Here is a 17288-nt window from a genome sequence, read left to right as displayed (position 1 = left end):
AAGAGAAGGCTGTTAAAAGGAATTACTTGATAGTTATCTTTATTCTTTTATAATTTTTCTTCTTTGTCCTTGATTTGAGACTGTCACACCTCGATAGTACATTTTAGAAAAATGCTGAAGCTATCCTTCATTTATTTCTCCAGTCCTCTATCTCTATTCCTTGATCTTGACTTAGACTATAAACCAGTGGATTTTGGCAAAGATTTCCTTAAGTATTGCATTCAGGCTTATCAGATATTTGGAAATCTCACAGATGTTTACACATAAGTGCCTTTGGTGTGTTTGCATAATTTGCACATTCAAATTTAGATTTTAAATAAAAAAAATTTCCATAAATAGACAGCATATTTTCTGTCTTTTTTGGAATTTTATATTTTAATTTTTAAAAATTTGTGTACTGGCATCAGTGAGCTCCTCTTTGTGAAGATGTTTATAAGGAATGTATAGAATTCAAACATGGTAAGAGTAAAAATGGACTGGTTTGTGCTTGTAATAAACTCTAAAATTTCAGTGGTTTAAAACAGCGGTTGCCAACTGATGGTCTGTGGACCACTGGTGGTGTGGTCCGTGAGGTCCGAAAGGTTAGCAACTGCTGGCTTAAAACAAGAGGTTCTTTTTGGTCCATGCTAGGTATATAATCTGTCAACGAGGCTCTGCTTCATGTTTTCCTTACTCTAGGACCCAGGCTGAAAGAGCAAACCTTTCTCTGTGCATTGCCCATGTCAGAGGGAAAAAGAATCACACACTGACTCTTAAAGTTTTCACTTGGAAGTGACACACGTCACTTTTGCTCACATTTCATTGGCCAAAGCAAGTCACATGGCTACGCTTGACTCCAGAGGGGCAGGGAAGTACAATTCTACCATATGCTCAGGAGAACCAGAAGTACTTGGTGAACAGTACAGATGGTTGCCATGGCTTCTTAGGTCTTCATGGGTAGACTTAGTCTGCGTGGGACAGAGTAAGTGTTGCTGGGAAGCTGGATAGCAAGGTGCCTAACATGGACTCAATTTCCCCATCTGAAATAGCACTGCCTTACAGAGTTGTGAGGATTAAATGAGATAATCTTTGTAAAGTCAGTGTCTTTCACATAGTAAACATTCAATAAACATTAGCTGTCATTAGAAGTGAGTACCTGTTGATTTTGATTTAAGTTATTTGAAGGGTACTGCTTAAGGGTTTCTCCCCTTATTTATTTTAAAGGACATAAGAAAAGACCTGGAATTGAAACGTGACCTCCTGGTTCTTAGTTTAGATATATGTGTTAATTCCTGGCACATCTACCAGGTGACTTGTTGATTTTCTTCTGTGTTTCACTCTAGCTCAGGGTCAAGATTTCCACTGAAGTTGGCATCACAAATGTTGATCTCTCCACTGTGGATAAGGATCAGAGCATTGCACCCAAAACCACACGGTAGGTGGGATGCCTCCTGGGCACAAGGGAGCTCAGGCTTGAGCTGAGCCCCTCTAGATGTCATTTCTGTCATCAGTGATCCAGGTTGTACTCCAAATTGAAGAGGCTCTAGTTCTGCTGGCACACCACCAGGGGTGCTGCTTGGCATCTAAGCAGTTTGGGGAGATATCTGTACCAGCTGTCAGTCTCTGAGCAAGCTGGCCATGAAATAAGGAGTAAGTGTGAGTCAGTCAGCTATGTCACCAAGCACATTAATTAGTTAAGATGATGATTTTCAAAAGAAAAACTTTATCAGTGAAGGAAGCAGTATATTAATTTATATTCTGGTGTAATCTCTTTGTCTTCACAGTTCTGAAGTTGCTTTGAGTGGCCTCATGGCAACTCTCTTTGGCCCACAGTGTGTCTGGAAAATGTTGGAAGCCTCATAGGTTCTTAGAACTGAGATGGCACATCCCTAACAGTAGGGATATGATTCCCTTTCTCAAGTTCATGAAAGACATCATTGATCAGTCACAGCATTTGTTCCTGTTGAACTTAGAATCTTTTTTAACACAACCTTCTAAGTAACCATTAGTAATTGATCAGGGTTCAGTCAGAACACTGTGTGAAGCCCATTTGTCAGGCTTTTCCTAGATCCTAACTTTGAGGGGTCATCTATACCTTTGGGTATAGTCAGACCCCCATCTTAACTTGTGTGGATATAGATGCCAAAGAAAGTAGGTGAATTCTCAAGACCATTTTGAAGATGGGATATTAGCTAGAGCCTAGAAGCAAAACCTTTAAGTCCTGTGAAAGGGCTGGCCCTTCTTCCTCTGGTTTGGATAGTTTCATAGTGACACTGGAGATGAAAACACTTTTGAAAATCTACTGAAATAATATCTGTGAGAATGTTTTGCAAAGTTTAATGTTCTATATAAATGAAGAGTTTTATTACTCATAAGTAGATATAAAGCCTAAGTATAAAATATAGCCAGGTGTGAGCTCTATAACCATTTTGCTTGTTCTACCCTCTGGCCATTTTAACCTAAAATCCCAGGAAATAGCTTTGACAACAACAGTTTTCTCATAAAACTGCCCTTTCAGAAAATGACTTTTAAAAATCCAATTTCAGGCAGAAAAAGAAATTGAAAAAGTATCTAGGAAAACATACAGCATTAAAAAAAAGAAAGAAAAACTTAAAAGTACCCTTTTTTTCCTTTGCATTTCCTACCCCATTTTCCAACCTTGCTCACATATGCTGCTAACATTGATCTGATTATTATTTCTCCTTGTGGTTTTGCCATCCCAGCACTCTAGTCCATCTGTGTGCCTGTAGGGGGACACATGAGCCCTACTGGTTCCTGACTTGGTTGACATCCTTAGGTCCTTGAAGTGAAAGAAAGCCTGGACACATAACATAGCAGTTCTCCAGACCCTGATAAAAATTTATTTTGTGCTTTTCTCGGTCCTGGTTTTATCAATCCAATTAACCCTCAGGTCACAGACAGTTCTCCATGTCTGTCTGTCCACAACAATGAGACAGGGAAGTTGAAAAATGAAGTGAAGTTTGCATTCTTTACTCTGTTCTTAGATATGTGCAGATCCTCTCTATAAATTTACTGTATAAATATCTCTTTCAGGGTGACCTATCCAGCCAAGGCCAAGGGCACGTTCATCGCAGACAGCCACCAGAACTTTGCTCTGTTCTTCCAGCTGGTAGATGTGAATACTGGTGCTGAGCTCACCCCTCACCAGGTCAGGAAAAAGCCATTCTCTTGCCTTGAAACATTACAGTCAAGTATATAACTGCCTAGAGAAGATTCCAAATTCCTGCTTTCAGATCTTCACTCTGCACCCTGAAGGTCCATCCGGTTCTCCCACATGACACTCTGCCCCTTCTTATATTGGTTGTAATCCTGAACCTGGCATACACTCTTTTTTTAAAAAATATTAGCTGGTATTGAGAAGATATATTTAAGACAGATTAGCACTTAATTGAGGCTTTTTTCTTTCTGACAAAAACCCCCGTCAAAAACTATGCCTTAAAATAATTTTAAAAAAAAGGAAAACCTAGGCAATGGCTCAAGCATGTTTTTGTTCAGGCCAAAGCAGGTTTCTATTTGTGGGAATCTGAAGAACAGTTCTTTTTAACTTGTCCCTACTTCATATTATGAAAGCAATAGGTTTCAGTTTTATAAAGTAATAATATTCTTTGAAAGATTTTCAAACCAAGTCCTTTCCCTAGAGAATCAGATATGGCCTTCTGTTCTCTCAGGCACCTCTGTCATCCCCCATGGTTGGCAGTAATTGCTCTCAGCCCTGTCTCATCCACAGTTGTATTATAAAGGGAAATTCGGATAAATACTCTGAATACTAAAAGACAGGAAAGAGTATGGGACTTAATGGGCTTGATTTAGGTGCTTTGTAAGCAATGCTTTGGCAAGAGCCACTAGACTTGTGTCCATGCTGGAGGGGCAGCTTCAGAGCTGACCTCTGAGTTGGGTGAATTTACTTGGAAACCTTTTGCTTTCTGTTTCCTATAGCTGCAGTGGCTTCGCTTGTACCCAGCCCCCAAAGTGACTGCTTGCACTCTTTGCTCCTCTCTCCCTTCCACCCTCAAGCTCCAGAGAGCTTGGTTTGTGTACTTGATCAGGACCATGGCTAACCAACTGTTAAGTACATAGCCTGTTAGCATTTTGCAGCTCTTCTCAATGATATTTACCAACCAAACAGCACAAGGAAAGAAAGAATACAAAGAAAGGAAATTATAAGACTAATAAATTGGTGAAATTTGGGTTAGGGTATGAAAGTTAGTGAGGAAACTTAACTTTAACTGAATACTTGTCTCATCTAAGATTCTGGTTTGAAAACCATGGCTACGAGACCTCTCAGGTATAATAGCATTTTGCAGACAAACCTGGCTGCCGCCTGCACTTGGCTCTGAAAGGAGGAAGATCAGGCATCCGAGCTCCTGAAATCCCATTCTTGGCCAAGACTGTAGCCAGGATGCTTCATATCTCTGGACCCTTTTCCTAAATACTTTTGAGGGTTCGTTGCCCAGGTGTAGAGTAACAAATGAGATTCGTATTTTCTCTGTGGATTCAGCACTAGCTGTGTACCTCATTTAATCCGCATGCCTTATGATCTGTAAAATGGAACCAATCTACTTGCTTTGTTGAATTCTTTATTTTGAAGAAAAGCTATGAGGGGATATCAAGTTTTGCTGCAGTTATAATGTGGAGAAACCTTAGTTTCTTATGGCATTGAGGGGATAAAGTGATTAGACTGGCACCATCATATTGATAATATCGGCTGCTGTTTGTTGTTGACCAGCTAGAGTACATGAGGTCCTGTGCTAAATGCTTTGTATACATAATCTTCACACAGGTATACTGCACGTTGAAGTTAATCTTATTGTCATAAAGATGAAATCAAGGCCTAAGGAGGTTTAAGTAATCTGCACTTAATAAGTAGTGGATCCAAGTCTGTCTGTCTTCAAAGCCTGGGTGCTCTGCTTGATTAGAACTCCGCCTGCTATCAGTCTCCAAGCCTGCACTACTAAATCTTTAGCTGGAGGCAGTAGGAAATTGAAAATGGGCCTCTCACAGTTCCACCTCATTTCCCTTCTTTTTATCCTCTGGTGAAGAAGTTAATTGGGCAGTGAAGTGGCCAAAAGGCTGGCAGGAAGAAGAAATTGCAGCAACAGCAAAGGGCTTAAATCATCCACAAACTGGGCATTCATCCTCCAACTGTCAAGAATTGGCTGCATCCCTAAGTTAAATTTCTTATGCTAGCAAAAGTTATCTCTGCTGCCTGAGCCAGGATCCAGGGTGGGATGGCCACTCCTTCCGCACTCCTTCTGTTCTCTCAGGCAGGAGCTCTCACTGTGTTGAAAGAGTCAGCAGTCTGCTGCCTCATTGATTCAGTATTGGGCCCTGAGGGAGTTTTTAAATTATCAGATAAGATACAATATTATTGTTTCATCTAGACATTTGTCCGACTCCATAACCAGAAGACTGGCCAGGAAGTAGTGTTTGTAGCTGAGCCGGACAGCAAGAATGTGTACAAGTTTGAACTGGATACTTCAGAGAGAAAGATCGAATTTGACTCTGCCTCTGGCATCTATACTCTCTACTTGATCATCGGAGATGCCACTTTGAAGAACCCAATCCTTTGGAATGTGGTATGTGCCTAAATGCAGCTTGACCTAGGCAAGAGTGGCTGTGCCATTCAGACACAGACAGTTCCTTTTCAGGGGCCTGGGTTTTTTACCCTAGCCTTGCCTGTGCCATTCACGGGGCAACAAATAAGCATTGTGAGGTGAGGGGCTGTGTGCTGCCACTATATAGCCTGGCACATAGTAGGTGTTTAATAAACAGTAATCGAGTGAATGAATGAAGTATATATTTGCCCTCGTGGGTTCTAGCAAATTTCTATAAAAGTTATACTGGGAGAAGGTTTTCATATTACATCAAAGCACTATGTAGGATATATAACTGCTAGATATGGTATACCTTGTGGGATTGGGGTTGGGGTAAGATTTCCAGTAACAATCAGGATGGTGTGGAACATTGAATTATAGGATATTCAAAATGCTAATAAACTAATAACATTTGCATAACATGTCATAGTTTACATAGTGCCTTTCACCTGTGTATCTCAATTGATAAGAGAAAACTTCTTAAAAAACATGGCATTTGAGCTAGGTATTGAAGAATTACAAGGGTTTATCAGAATAGTATATGAGGCTGTGGGCTGATCACTGGGGAACAGCCTGAGGTACTTTCACTGCAATGTGTGGGGGTCTATTTTACTGGAGCACCTGATGAATCTGGTCAGCAGTAGTAGACAAAGAGATTAGAAAGGTAACAGAGGCCAAATTGCATCCTTGAATGGTGGTTGGCTCCTTTTGCAAGACAAAGGGGCAGCTGTGTTTCTTGTGTTGTATTCAAAGCTCCTTTTCTTCTCCTGGACTTTGGGCTGCTTTTTGTATGAGACCGCATTTTCATTTCTTTTTTTTTTTTCTGTGACTAAATCACACTTCCCAGGGACACTGAGTGTTTTCTGATTGCAGCTGTAACAGCCTGAGTACCAGCTGAGATTTTTGTATTAAGCAGCTCACCAGGCTGGTAGAAAATTGGAACTCTTGCTCTAAAAAACATTTTCAACAAATTATTATTTTGTTCTTGAAATTTTTACTGCCTCAGTTTGCTGACTTAGAGTGATTGTACTGCTTGGAACTTTTTCCAGTTATGATCCTGGATGTGAGTTAGGGGGTACTATTGTACTAGTGAATCTTACCCCCTTCTCTGCCCCTGTGACTTTAAAGATGCTCTTACTCTTTTAGGCTGATGTGGTCATCAAGTTCCCTGAGGAAGATGCTCCATCAACTGTCCTGTCCAAGAACCTTTTCACCCCCAAACAGGAAATTCAGGTATTTTTCAAGAGGCTTCTCCACTAAGCACAAGGAAATGTGAAATGGTAGCAGAACTCTGGACAAAGACTCTGGGCCCTTCTTTAGCTTGTCTGTATAATGCTGTATAGTTTGATCCTCACCACCCTGTGAATTAGGCAGAGCATATATCAGTCGCATTCTAGAGATGACAACACTGGCTCAAAGAGCCCTGTGACCAGCTCCCAGAAAGCAGGTAATTGTAGACAATCTCAGAACTCGAGTCTGTTTTTCCTAAACATACAGGAGGTACAGCCTGAGATCACTGCCTGACAGCTATAGCAAAGCTGGGCTTGGCTTTCTTTCTGTCTGCTCCTACATAAATCAGGGCTAATAGGGCTGACTGGTGGAAAACTCAACTGGGACAACAGGGCTTTATTCCCCGAGGCAAATTCTTCCTCTCTTCTGGGATTCACCTTCCTTGCACACAAATATTAGCGATCCCTGCCCAGCGCAGCTCACAGACTACTGTGAGGATCAAAACAGATAATGGATAGATAGCCCTGGCCGGTTATCTCAGTGGTTAGAGCATCAGCCCTTGGATCTAAGGGTCGTGGGTGTGATTACTGGTCACGGGCACATACCTCGGTTGCAGGTTCCATTCCCTGCCCCAGTCAGTGCTCGTGCGGGAGGCAATGAATGTGTCTTATGTCAATGTTTCCTCTCTCCCTGCCCCCCTCCACTCTATAAAAATCAATGGGAAAAATATCCTGGGATAAGGATTTAAAAAACAAAAAAACCAGCAGATAATGAAAAATGGATAAGGCAAGAAAGGCTTTAAAAAGTTTCTAAAACTTTCAAAATAAGCACAAGAATTGTTCAACAGTTTCATCACCGGTTAAGAAAATTGAGGTGATCCACTCAGTGAATTATTTTGCATTCATGAGAAATGATCTTACTGTAGTAATGTGGAAACCTATGTGTACATTAATGTTGAAGTGTTCCAAGCAGACTACTCTTTTTTTTTATATATATATATTTTATTGATTTTTTACAGAGAGGAAGGGAGAGAGATAGAGAGTTAGAAATATCGATGAGAGAGAAACATCGATCAGCTGCCTCCTGCACATCTCCTACTGGGTATGTGCCCGCAACCCAGGTACATGCCCTTAACCGGAATCGAACCTGGGACCTTTCAGTCCACAGGCCGACGCTCTATCCACTGAGCCAAACCGGTTTTGGCGAAGCAGACTACTCTTATTTCACTATTAAAAAAAAAAAAAAGGGCCCCAAGGGTAGAGTAGGACTGTGTTAAAGAGAGTGAGGTTAACACCAGTTAGCTGACTTAAGTGGGGGAGTGACATAGGATGGATAGTCCCACCCTGGAGACCCAGAAGCATTAAAAAATCCAGACTCCTGCCTTGGGTGTGTTGCTCAAGCCATTCATATACCTGGGCTCCCTCATTGATACTAGGCAAATGCCACTTGATGGATTGCAATTCCCCAACCTCTAAATGGCAATGAGTCTTTGAAGGGATAAAGAGGGTTGGCCAAGTAGTGAGCTGAGACTAGTGTATTGTCTTTGAAAGGAGACCTCTGGGATCAGAAGTCAGCATTGAGATGAGGCAAAAGGCCAAGTGGCCATTCATTGCCAGGGGGTTTTAGCCTCTGAGAGACAGTTCCTCATCTTGACTGTCATTGGCATTTTGGACCTTGTAAACATGGCAGCTCCTACAGGGAAGGGCATGTTCTTAAATATTCTTGGTGTGACTTATTTTGGTAGCACCTGTTCCGTGAGCCTGAGAAGAGGCCCCCCACAGTGGTGTCTAATACGTTCACTGCCCTGATCCTCTCGCCCTTGCTCCTGCTCTTTGCTCTGGTAAGTAGCTGTGATTAGCACGGGCAGCATGTGTCTGGCGCCAGATTCAGCAGATGTAGCTGTTCCAAAGGAGGCTTTGTGCTCTGGCCTCAGCACAGCTCCAAAGGGGTCCAGCAGCTGTGACCTGCACCAATGGTCAAAAACTTTTAGAATAACTAAAAGTCCCCACTATGGGGAAGCAGCCAAATAAACCACTCCATTAATAAGGGGCATGAGAAAGTACCCAATGGGCATTGAAAATGATGAGGGTGTATGGACTGGGATGCTCTATCTAGGAATGTTCAGATGAGGTAAGTGTGGGAGAAAAATAAAAAAGGCCCCAATGCCTATAGCTATGTAAAAATAGAATACAGAGGCTGTGCATTTCAGCACTGGAGCATAAAACTATAAGCAACCTAAAGTCTTTATAAACTATGGGACATCCATACTGTGGAATAATATGCAGTTTATTAAAAGAATGGATAGATTTATATGCTGATATGACAAGATTGCTAGGATGTCTTATCGAGTGAAGAAGACAAGGGGTTAGATTAGGGTTACCTCTAAGGAGAGGTCTTTTTAAGGAGTATAGAGAAAAGAAATTTTTACCTTTTATGCTTTAAAGTACTATTTGAAAATTTTTTACGAATTAATTTTTTTTCTTTTTAAAAATGATAAACATAGATTTATATCATCAAAGTTCAGAAAATTAGCAACTTATTAGATCTTACTTTTGGAAAATTGCCTGTTCCTAGTTCATTCATTGATATTAATAAAATAATTATTGGTCAATATAAATCTGAAAGGCATGCCACAAGCTTTCAGAAACCAGACCCTAGGGCAGTGATAGCGAACCTTTTGAGCTCGGCATGTCAGCATTTTGAAAAACCCTAACTTAGCTCTGGTGCTATGTCACATATAGAAATTTTTTGATATTTGCAACCACAGTAAAACGAAGATTTATATTTTTGATATTTATTTTATATATTTAAATGCCATTTAACAAAGAGAAATCAACCAAAAAAATGAGTTCGTGTGTCACCTCTGACACACGTGTCATAGGTTCGCCATCACTGCCCTAGGGTATGGGTACCTGTTGTCATATTTGAGAGATCAGAATTTCAAAAGCCAAGGAACCCACAGCAAGAGCACGCATCCTACCAGCTGCCAGTGGGTTTATCTTACCAATACTTAGAGAAAATAGCAGGGGTGCCAGTTACTTTATCATGAACGCAGTTTCTGACCTTTCAGCTTCATGGGTTCACCTATTTTAAAATAGAAAAGTTTGCTGTCAATGTATGATGTACAGGTTTGAGTTACCCAAGCACATTTGAGAGCAGGTGTTGGAATGCCTTTCTAAAGGGGGGGAAAAAGGAACAATTTTTCCTAAAGACTTAGAATAGGTTAATTGTCACTTGGGAAAATTCCCTGTCCAAGTATGCATGAACTTGTAAGCCCTTAGGATTATTCATTGGACTAGCATTGACATGCCAGGTGTTGCCTCCCTTTCATATTGTAAAGTCTTTTTAATTTATTTCTCCCCATTGTTTAGTGGATCCGGATTGGTGCCAATATCTCCAACTTTACTTTTGCTCCTAGCACGATTATCTTTCACCTGGGACATGCTGGTAAGTGCTCCCGGCTGCTAATTCCATTTAACCTCCTCTGACATTTAGCCTGCCCACGCAAACACCCTGTTAAGTAGACCCACAGCCTATTAACTATAATGACTTAATAGTATAACATTTCCCTCTTCCTCCTGGCCTTTTAGGACAGTTAATATGATGATAAACCTGTTTGGGCCATCAGCTTAGAACAGCTGTCATTATATTGGGTTTCATTGTAATAGGCTGCTGTTGGCAGGCCATTTACCCTCATTTAATAGCCCTGTTCATTTCCAGAGATTACTCACTTATTGTATCTTTACATTGAGCCATCTTCCTGGACAAAGAGCATTAATGTAGTTTCCAGAGGTTATCTGACTGCGAGAGGGCACAGGCTGGGCTGAGGGACCCCCCCACACCCGAGTGCTCAAGTTTTTGTTCACCAGGCCTCTAGTTTAATATAAACCAACAGACTATAACTCAGGGATGGCGAACCTTTTGAGCTCAGCCTGTCAGCATTTTGAAAAACCCTAACTTAACTCTGGTGCCGTGTCACATATAGAAATTTTTTGATATTTGCAACCATAGTAAAACAAAGAATTATTTTTGATGTTTATTTTATATATTTAAATGCCATTTAACAAAGAAAAATCAACCAAAGAAATGAGTTCGCGTGTCACCTCTGACACGCGTGTCATAGGTTCGCCATCATTGGTCTATAACTTTTATCAGATTCTCATAGTGGTCCATGACCTCAAAAATGGTTAACAACCCCCACTGTAGTTCATTCATCATCTTCTGGGCAAAATTGATAGGATGACCTTTCTCTCCAGTCCAGTTACTGGATTTGAGTGATAGCCTTCTGGGTCAGGTTGAGAACAAAACCTGAATATAAATTTGTTTAGAGCTGTGACTTTTCTTGCCAGAATGCTTTGTGTGCACATCCCCTCATTTGATTCTCATCACAACTCTGATGGGAGTGACCAGGGCAGGAATTATGATCCATATTTGATAGATGAGAATTTAGGCTCAGAGAAATTAAGTGGATGGAAGGACAGGGCCTGGACCAGGACCCTATACTCTCAATGTGCAGGCCTGAGCCCTTTTCACTAAGCCTCCTCAGTCCTCCTAGGCACAGTGGCAAATTATCCTTAAAAAATTTTAAGGCCCTAGCCGGTTTGGCTGAGTGAATAGAGCATCGACCTGTGGACTAAAGGGTCCCAGGTTCGATTCTAGTCAAGGCACATGCCTGGGTTGCGGGCTTGATCCTCGGTGGGGGGCGTGCAGGAGGCAGCCAATCAATGATTTTCTCTCATCATTGATGTTTCTATCTCTCTCTCCTTCTCTGAAATTAATAAAAACATGTTTTAAAAAATTTTAAGAAAAAGGAAATTATTTGTTTATTTAATCCTGTATATTTTTATTCAGAATTTTCAAAATAAAATGAGTCCCAAGAATAACAATAATGTATAAAAAAATTGACATTAAAGAAAATCTATGTGAGTCAGACTGTGGAATAAGATAAAGTAGCTGAGGTCTGGTTTTTACCTCTGGATTTCTTGATAGCGAAGGCTGAGGCAAGTATATTGAGTTATCTGTTTTTTTGGTATCAGATAAAAGGAATAAAACAAGCTGGTCTAGAAATACAGACCTGTTTTGGATCTAGCAATTACTGCTCCTCACTGTCCTCTGCCCCAGTTTGTTGTCACAGTTTCATTTAATTGGTTCTCACGGTGCCTGTTCTTGTAGCTATGCTGGGGCTCATGTATGTCTACTGGACTCAGCTCAACATGTTCCAGACTCTGAAGTACCTGGCCATCTTGGGTAGTGTGACATTTCTGGCTGGCAATCGGATGCTGGCCCAGCAGGCAATCAAAAGGTAAGGTTGGGGATGGGCCACGGTCCCAGAGTGGGATTAGAAATGTTTTGTTAGCTCTGCTCCCCCAACTTTCTGAACAACGGTATGTGGTAAAATATTTACATCCTTAGGGACAAGTGTGGCACGTTAATCCAGCCCAATACAGAAGCCTTTTTAAGTCAGAAAAGAGCCTTGGTGGTCAGCTTTAAATGTTTTCAAATCCCAGCCATTTTATACCCTGACACATTAGAACATGAGAAGAAAATAATTGTTTTATGAAGATTAAAATGGATTAGGACATGTAGCAGAAGATTGTTGTTAATGTGCTGGTCTGTATAACAATGTTCTCCTCTGCTGCCCCAGAGAACCCTGCCCTCCTCCCCTGCCCCAGAGGGTTACTTCTCTGTAACCCCCACAGGCTCCCAGAGCTTTTCCTCCTGAGCATGAAGGTCCATGCTCTTCCCCCCAGAAACAGCCTCACTGCTCAGTAGCCCATACCACGTCCCCAAGAACCAGACAATGTTAGGTTCACACAGTGATCAGATCTCATGTGATGGCATCTTGACTTTTGAACCTGGATTAGGGGCACATTTAAATGTCACATAGGTGTTTCTCATTGATTTGACTTTATTAGAACTTGGGTGATTTCAGCTATGTGAGGGTCAGTAAAAGAGGGTCAGACTTGCTTTCACCTTTGGAAGTTAGCATTTTTAGACATGTCCTGCTTTCTCCTCTCCAGGACTTTTGCTGGAAGAATGTAATTCAGTAGTGTGCCCTTCAACATGGCTGCTGATTAAGTTGGTCAGATCAGAGAGAAGCCTTCTCAGAGATCATTAGTGGGCGGGAGAGCCGCACATCTCATCCTTGCCTGAATCTCCATTGTGAGCTTTCTAGGGCCTCACTGTCGAGACCCAGCCCCGACATGCACCAGGACTGCCCTGAATAATCCAGATTCCACCAGAGCTTCCCTTTGCACCAGCAATGGCAGCTGTTCATTTTGCTGCCCCTCCAGCAGCCTTCACTTGGCAGCTATGCATTGCATTTGAGAAAGGGCCAGGTTTTCTGAGCCCTTTTACCGTGCAGCAACAAGTCTAGGCTCCAGGGAGCTCAAGGCCATACTCTGCTGAGTTCTCTTATTTCTGGAAGTTGCCCCACAAGACAAACAAAATCAAGGGGAGATAAGGATGGACACCATTTGATTGAAATCCAACTCAGCATGAGTTCCTAATCTGGAATCCTAAAATTGTACATTTTTTGGAGAAAGAGATCATGATTCTTATCTCGCCCCCCCCCCCTCCCCCGCATACATCCCATACAGAAGGTTAAAGCCCATTCTTACATAGCTATGTGTGAGTCCTAGAACAAACACTGGACTGGGAAAGTCAGTGACCCTAAAGAAAGCTCTGGTTGGGTGTTTGCCGTTTCTTTCCTCAGCTTATTTCTCTTCTCACTGTCCTTTCTTGATTCTCAATCCCTCTTTCCTTTGGCAGGATCGCTGCAGAGCAGAGCAGTAGATTGGCAAAATATAGGACATTACGGTAACGATGAAGGGCGGTCTCATCCAGAAGCAGGGCCCCTTTCCCCCCTTGCCTGCCTCATGCATGTCAGTTACTTACCTAGTTTGCAGCCCACTCATTCCTCCCCACTCATCCCTAAACCAAAGCTGAATCCTGAGCCCGTTTTCCCACTTTCTGGCCCAGGTTGTGACTGCCCCGGGTCAAAAGCCAAAGCCCCTTGAGTTAGCCCAGTGGGTGAGGTAATTTTGCAGCAGAGCAACCTTGACCTGGCTTTAACTACCTAACTCCATTCTCCCTAATGTCTCATGGGGTACTTTTTATTTTTTAAAAATATATTTTTATTGATTTCAGAGAGGATGGGAGAGGGATAGAGAGATAGAAACATCAATGCTGAGCGAGAATCATTGATCAGCTGCTTCCTATATGCCCCACACTGGGGATTGAGCCCGCAAACCTGGGCATGTGCCCTGACCAGGAAACGAACTGTGATTTCCTGGTTCATAGGTTGACACTCAACTACTGAACTGTGCTGGCTGGGCTCATGGGGTACTTTTTAGATAATTGTCTCTCTCTCTATGTTTATAGGAGAACAGAGTCGAGATAAGACAGGTCCAGCCTTGGACTTCTGAAAAGGGAACCCCATTCAGAACATCTAAATTCATTTTATGATGATCTGATGACAACTCCTGGCACGCCTTGTCATGGTTTCTAGGCCTTTCTGTAACACTAATCTTTGGTTGGGTCAAACGGTTGGTTTGGTGAGACTCTAAATTATGGACTGATGGCCACAGAGCAAAGCCAGTATCAGAACCCAGATTCCTAGAGTTTAGGATATGGATCAGGGCTGCTCCCGGTGTGACTGAAATTTCGTGTGAAATATCACCATTCTCCATGCAGGTATTAGTCCTCGAACAAAGATGAAGTGGGAGCAAGGAGGAGAGAGTGTCTGATGCTTCTTTGATCAGCTCCTCTAGACCAGGAATCGGCAAAAGTTTTCTGGAAAGAGCCAGATAGTACTTAAGGTTTCAAAGACCATACGGTCTCTGTTAGAACTACTCAGCTCTGCCACTTTAATGTGAAAACAGCTACAGACTATGAAAATAAATGAGCATGGCTGTGTTCCAATAGAACTTTACTTATAAAAACAGGCAGTGGGCTGGATTTGGCCCTTGGGGCATAGTTTGCTGACCCCTGTACTAGATCAAAAAGAGGGCAGAAGTATTTGAATTTTCTAGTCATGTTCCCTCTCATCTCTTTCTGTGGAAATTGCTTTCCCTGCCAGAGCAATGAAGCCATCTAATTTTTAATCCTCTGAAAAAAAAAAATCAACAAAAGCATAGACTGTAGAGCCTTTTCACTGATGTGTGACCATAAATTGAAACGTCTCATCCTCAACACAAAAAGAAACTAAATTTTATTTTTTCAGGTTTAACTTACATAAAGTAAAATTCACCCTTTTTAGTGTAGAATTCTGTGAATCTTGACAAACACATACAATAGTGAAAACACCACCTCAATCAAGATACAGCCTATTTCCACACTCCAAAAAGTGCCCCTGTGTCCCTTTTTAGTGAGTCCTCCTCCCCATCCTCATTCCTTGGCCATTTCTATTTGGTTTTATCCTAAAGTACATGCTCTGTCTGAGATTTGCTTTCAGAACTGGTCCTTTCTGCTGAATACTGAGCTCTTTAATTCTTCAAAGATTGATTTTGTCTTTCTTGATTTTTAGATAACCTGCCCTCACCCTACTGTCCTCAAATCATATTGCTTGAAAGAGAGGAAATAATCCTTGATTATTTAGATGTTTAGGACTTTCTGAAGTTGAGACCTAGGATTTTTTTTTTTAAATCCTCACCCAAGGATATTTCCTTTGAGAGTAGAAAGGAGACAGGGAAGGAAGGAAGGAAGGAAGGAAGGGAGGGAGGGAGGGAGGGAGGGAGAGAGAGAAAGAGAGAGAGAGAGAGAGAGAGAGAGAAATGTAAGAGAGAACCAGTGATTGGTTGCCACCCGCACACACCCTGATTGGGGCCAGGGTTGGACTCCACAGCCCAGTGCTCTTGACCCTAACCTGAGGCCCTTCTGTGTGAGGACCAATGCTCTAACCACTGAGTGCACCGGCCAGGGCCAGATTTTAAAGGAAAGTCCCTGGTAGCTAGGTGGTTTTTATTTGAGGACATACATTGATGTGATCAGGGGCATAACATCTTAGCCAGGATTAAAGGCTTGTGGGCCACTACCCTTCCAGCTGTTCTCGTTTCATGCTCATGCTATCCTCTCCACGTGAACATTTGGAACACATATTTTAAAGTACCTGAGTGTTGGTAGGGAGTTAGGAGCACTCACTTCAGCCCTCAGGATTAATTCTGTGCCTGTACCTGCCCTTGGAACTGCTGATTAATTGAGTTGAAGGCAGCCATCTGCAAGATTGTGTCATCACATCGGCCCTCACCACTGGATATAGCTGCCTGCCGAGGACAGCATGTGTGTCAGCACCCAGCCTCTGCTTGCCAGAGCCACCAAATCACTTACTTGCTGTTGTCACCTTCCTGGTTGCACAATGTCTGTCTAGATTGTCATTTTTGTTCTTGTGTTTCCCCATTACTTCTTGAAGTTTAGGGACAGGTAACCTTACAGCAAGAAGGAATAAAGAGATTAGTGGGTTTTTTCCGTCTTAAAATTTTTCTGTGAGCTGAGTCCCATTTTTGAGGATCATTCTTTCTAAGATTTAGATTCTGACCATTGGCAAGAACATAACCGCATGCAGGTTTCTGTACTGAGTGGTCAGAACGTTGTCTTCCTGGCTATATGAGGGCCAAATGTTGGTTGGTGGACCTAGAGTCTGGGAAGTTGAAGATGAGCATTCTTTAAATCATCTTTTCTGTTCACATAATAAAAATTTATACTGTCTTGCCCTGGCCAGTGTGGCAGCTGATCAATGTTTTGCTCTCACGTCAGTGTTTCTCTCTCCCCTTCCCTTCCTCGCTCTCTAAAACTCAATAAAAAATCTTAAAAAAAAAAATTTACACTGTCTTTTTGGCCTTGCACTGTGAGAGGTGTGCCTGGAATTACCTCATCTTAAATTTTCACATATCACTTTCTTAGTTATCAAGTTTGTTTCTTTATTTTTATTTAACTTGTCATCAGTTTTAGTTTGAAATAGTTCTTTTACTCTTGTGAAATGAGATGGGACATAAGTAAATAGAATTCATAGAAAAATGATTATTCCTTTATTAATGGGAACTTATAGTAGGGAGTACCTTGGACTCTCTCTTGTCAGCGGTTAGGAACAATGATAGTAAATTGAAACCTTCAATAATTTTGCGTTTGTCTCCATTTTTCAGAACAGCACATTAGTTCCAGAAGTCAAAAGGAAACTCTGAAACCTGAAATGAATGTCAAGAAGAGAAATCAAGAACAATTCAGTTTGAAAAGAGGAATGAAAAACAAACTTTATTTAAAAAGACCTAAGTTGAAATTGTGGTTAGACTTTTTTTGCTTTTTTATTTTATTTTATTTTTTTTATTGCCCCAACACAGCAGATTCCTGTGAGGCCAGATACTCTGTTTCTTTGGCATGATGCCCTAGCAGGATGCTGTGAATATTCTTACCCAAATAAAGCTGTTTTGGAATAAAGGGAATAATGGGAACAAAGGCTTGATTGAGAGT

At 41.6% G+C, this 17288-nt stretch overlaps 1 protein-coding gene across 3 annotated transcripts in view; it reads left to right on the top strand.

Moving 5' to 3' along the window:
• Positions 1 to 17288, top strand: part of RPN2 (ribophorin II) — a 57283-nt gene extending 39995 nt beyond the window's left edge. The window contains exons 10-18 of one of the 3 annotated variants that reach the window (XM_006764505.2): positions 1323 to 1414; positions 3034 to 3148; positions 5382 to 5576; positions 6741 to 6827; positions 8569 to 8664; positions 10196 to 10271; positions 11997 to 12126; positions 13596 to 13643; positions 16964 to 17288. In XM_006764505.2, the coding sequence (XP_006764568.1) occupies positions 1323 to 1414; positions 3034 to 3148; positions 5382 to 5576; positions 6741 to 6827; positions 8569 to 8664; positions 10196 to 10271; positions 11997 to 12126; positions 13596 to 13643; positions 16964 to 16976 (852 nt within the window). In that variant the 3' untranslated portion in view covers positions 16977 to 17288. The remainder of the gene's footprint in view (positions 1 to 1322; positions 1415 to 3033; positions 3149 to 5381; positions 5577 to 6740; positions 6828 to 8568; positions 8665 to 10195; positions 10272 to 11996; positions 12127 to 13595; positions 13644 to 16963) is intronic. The other 2 variants (XM_006764507.2, XM_015564444.1) reach the window with 2 other exon arrangements.

The sequence above is a fragment of the Myotis davidii genome, unplaced genomic scaffold (genome assembly GCF_000327345.1).
Source record: "Myotis davidii unplaced genomic scaffold, ASM32734v1 scaffold38, whole genome shotgun sequence".
Classification (NCBI taxonomy): Eukaryota; Metazoa; Chordata; class Mammalia; order Chiroptera; family Vespertilionidae; genus Myotis; species Myotis davidii.
This window is presented reverse-complemented; position numbering and strand designations above follow the sequence as displayed.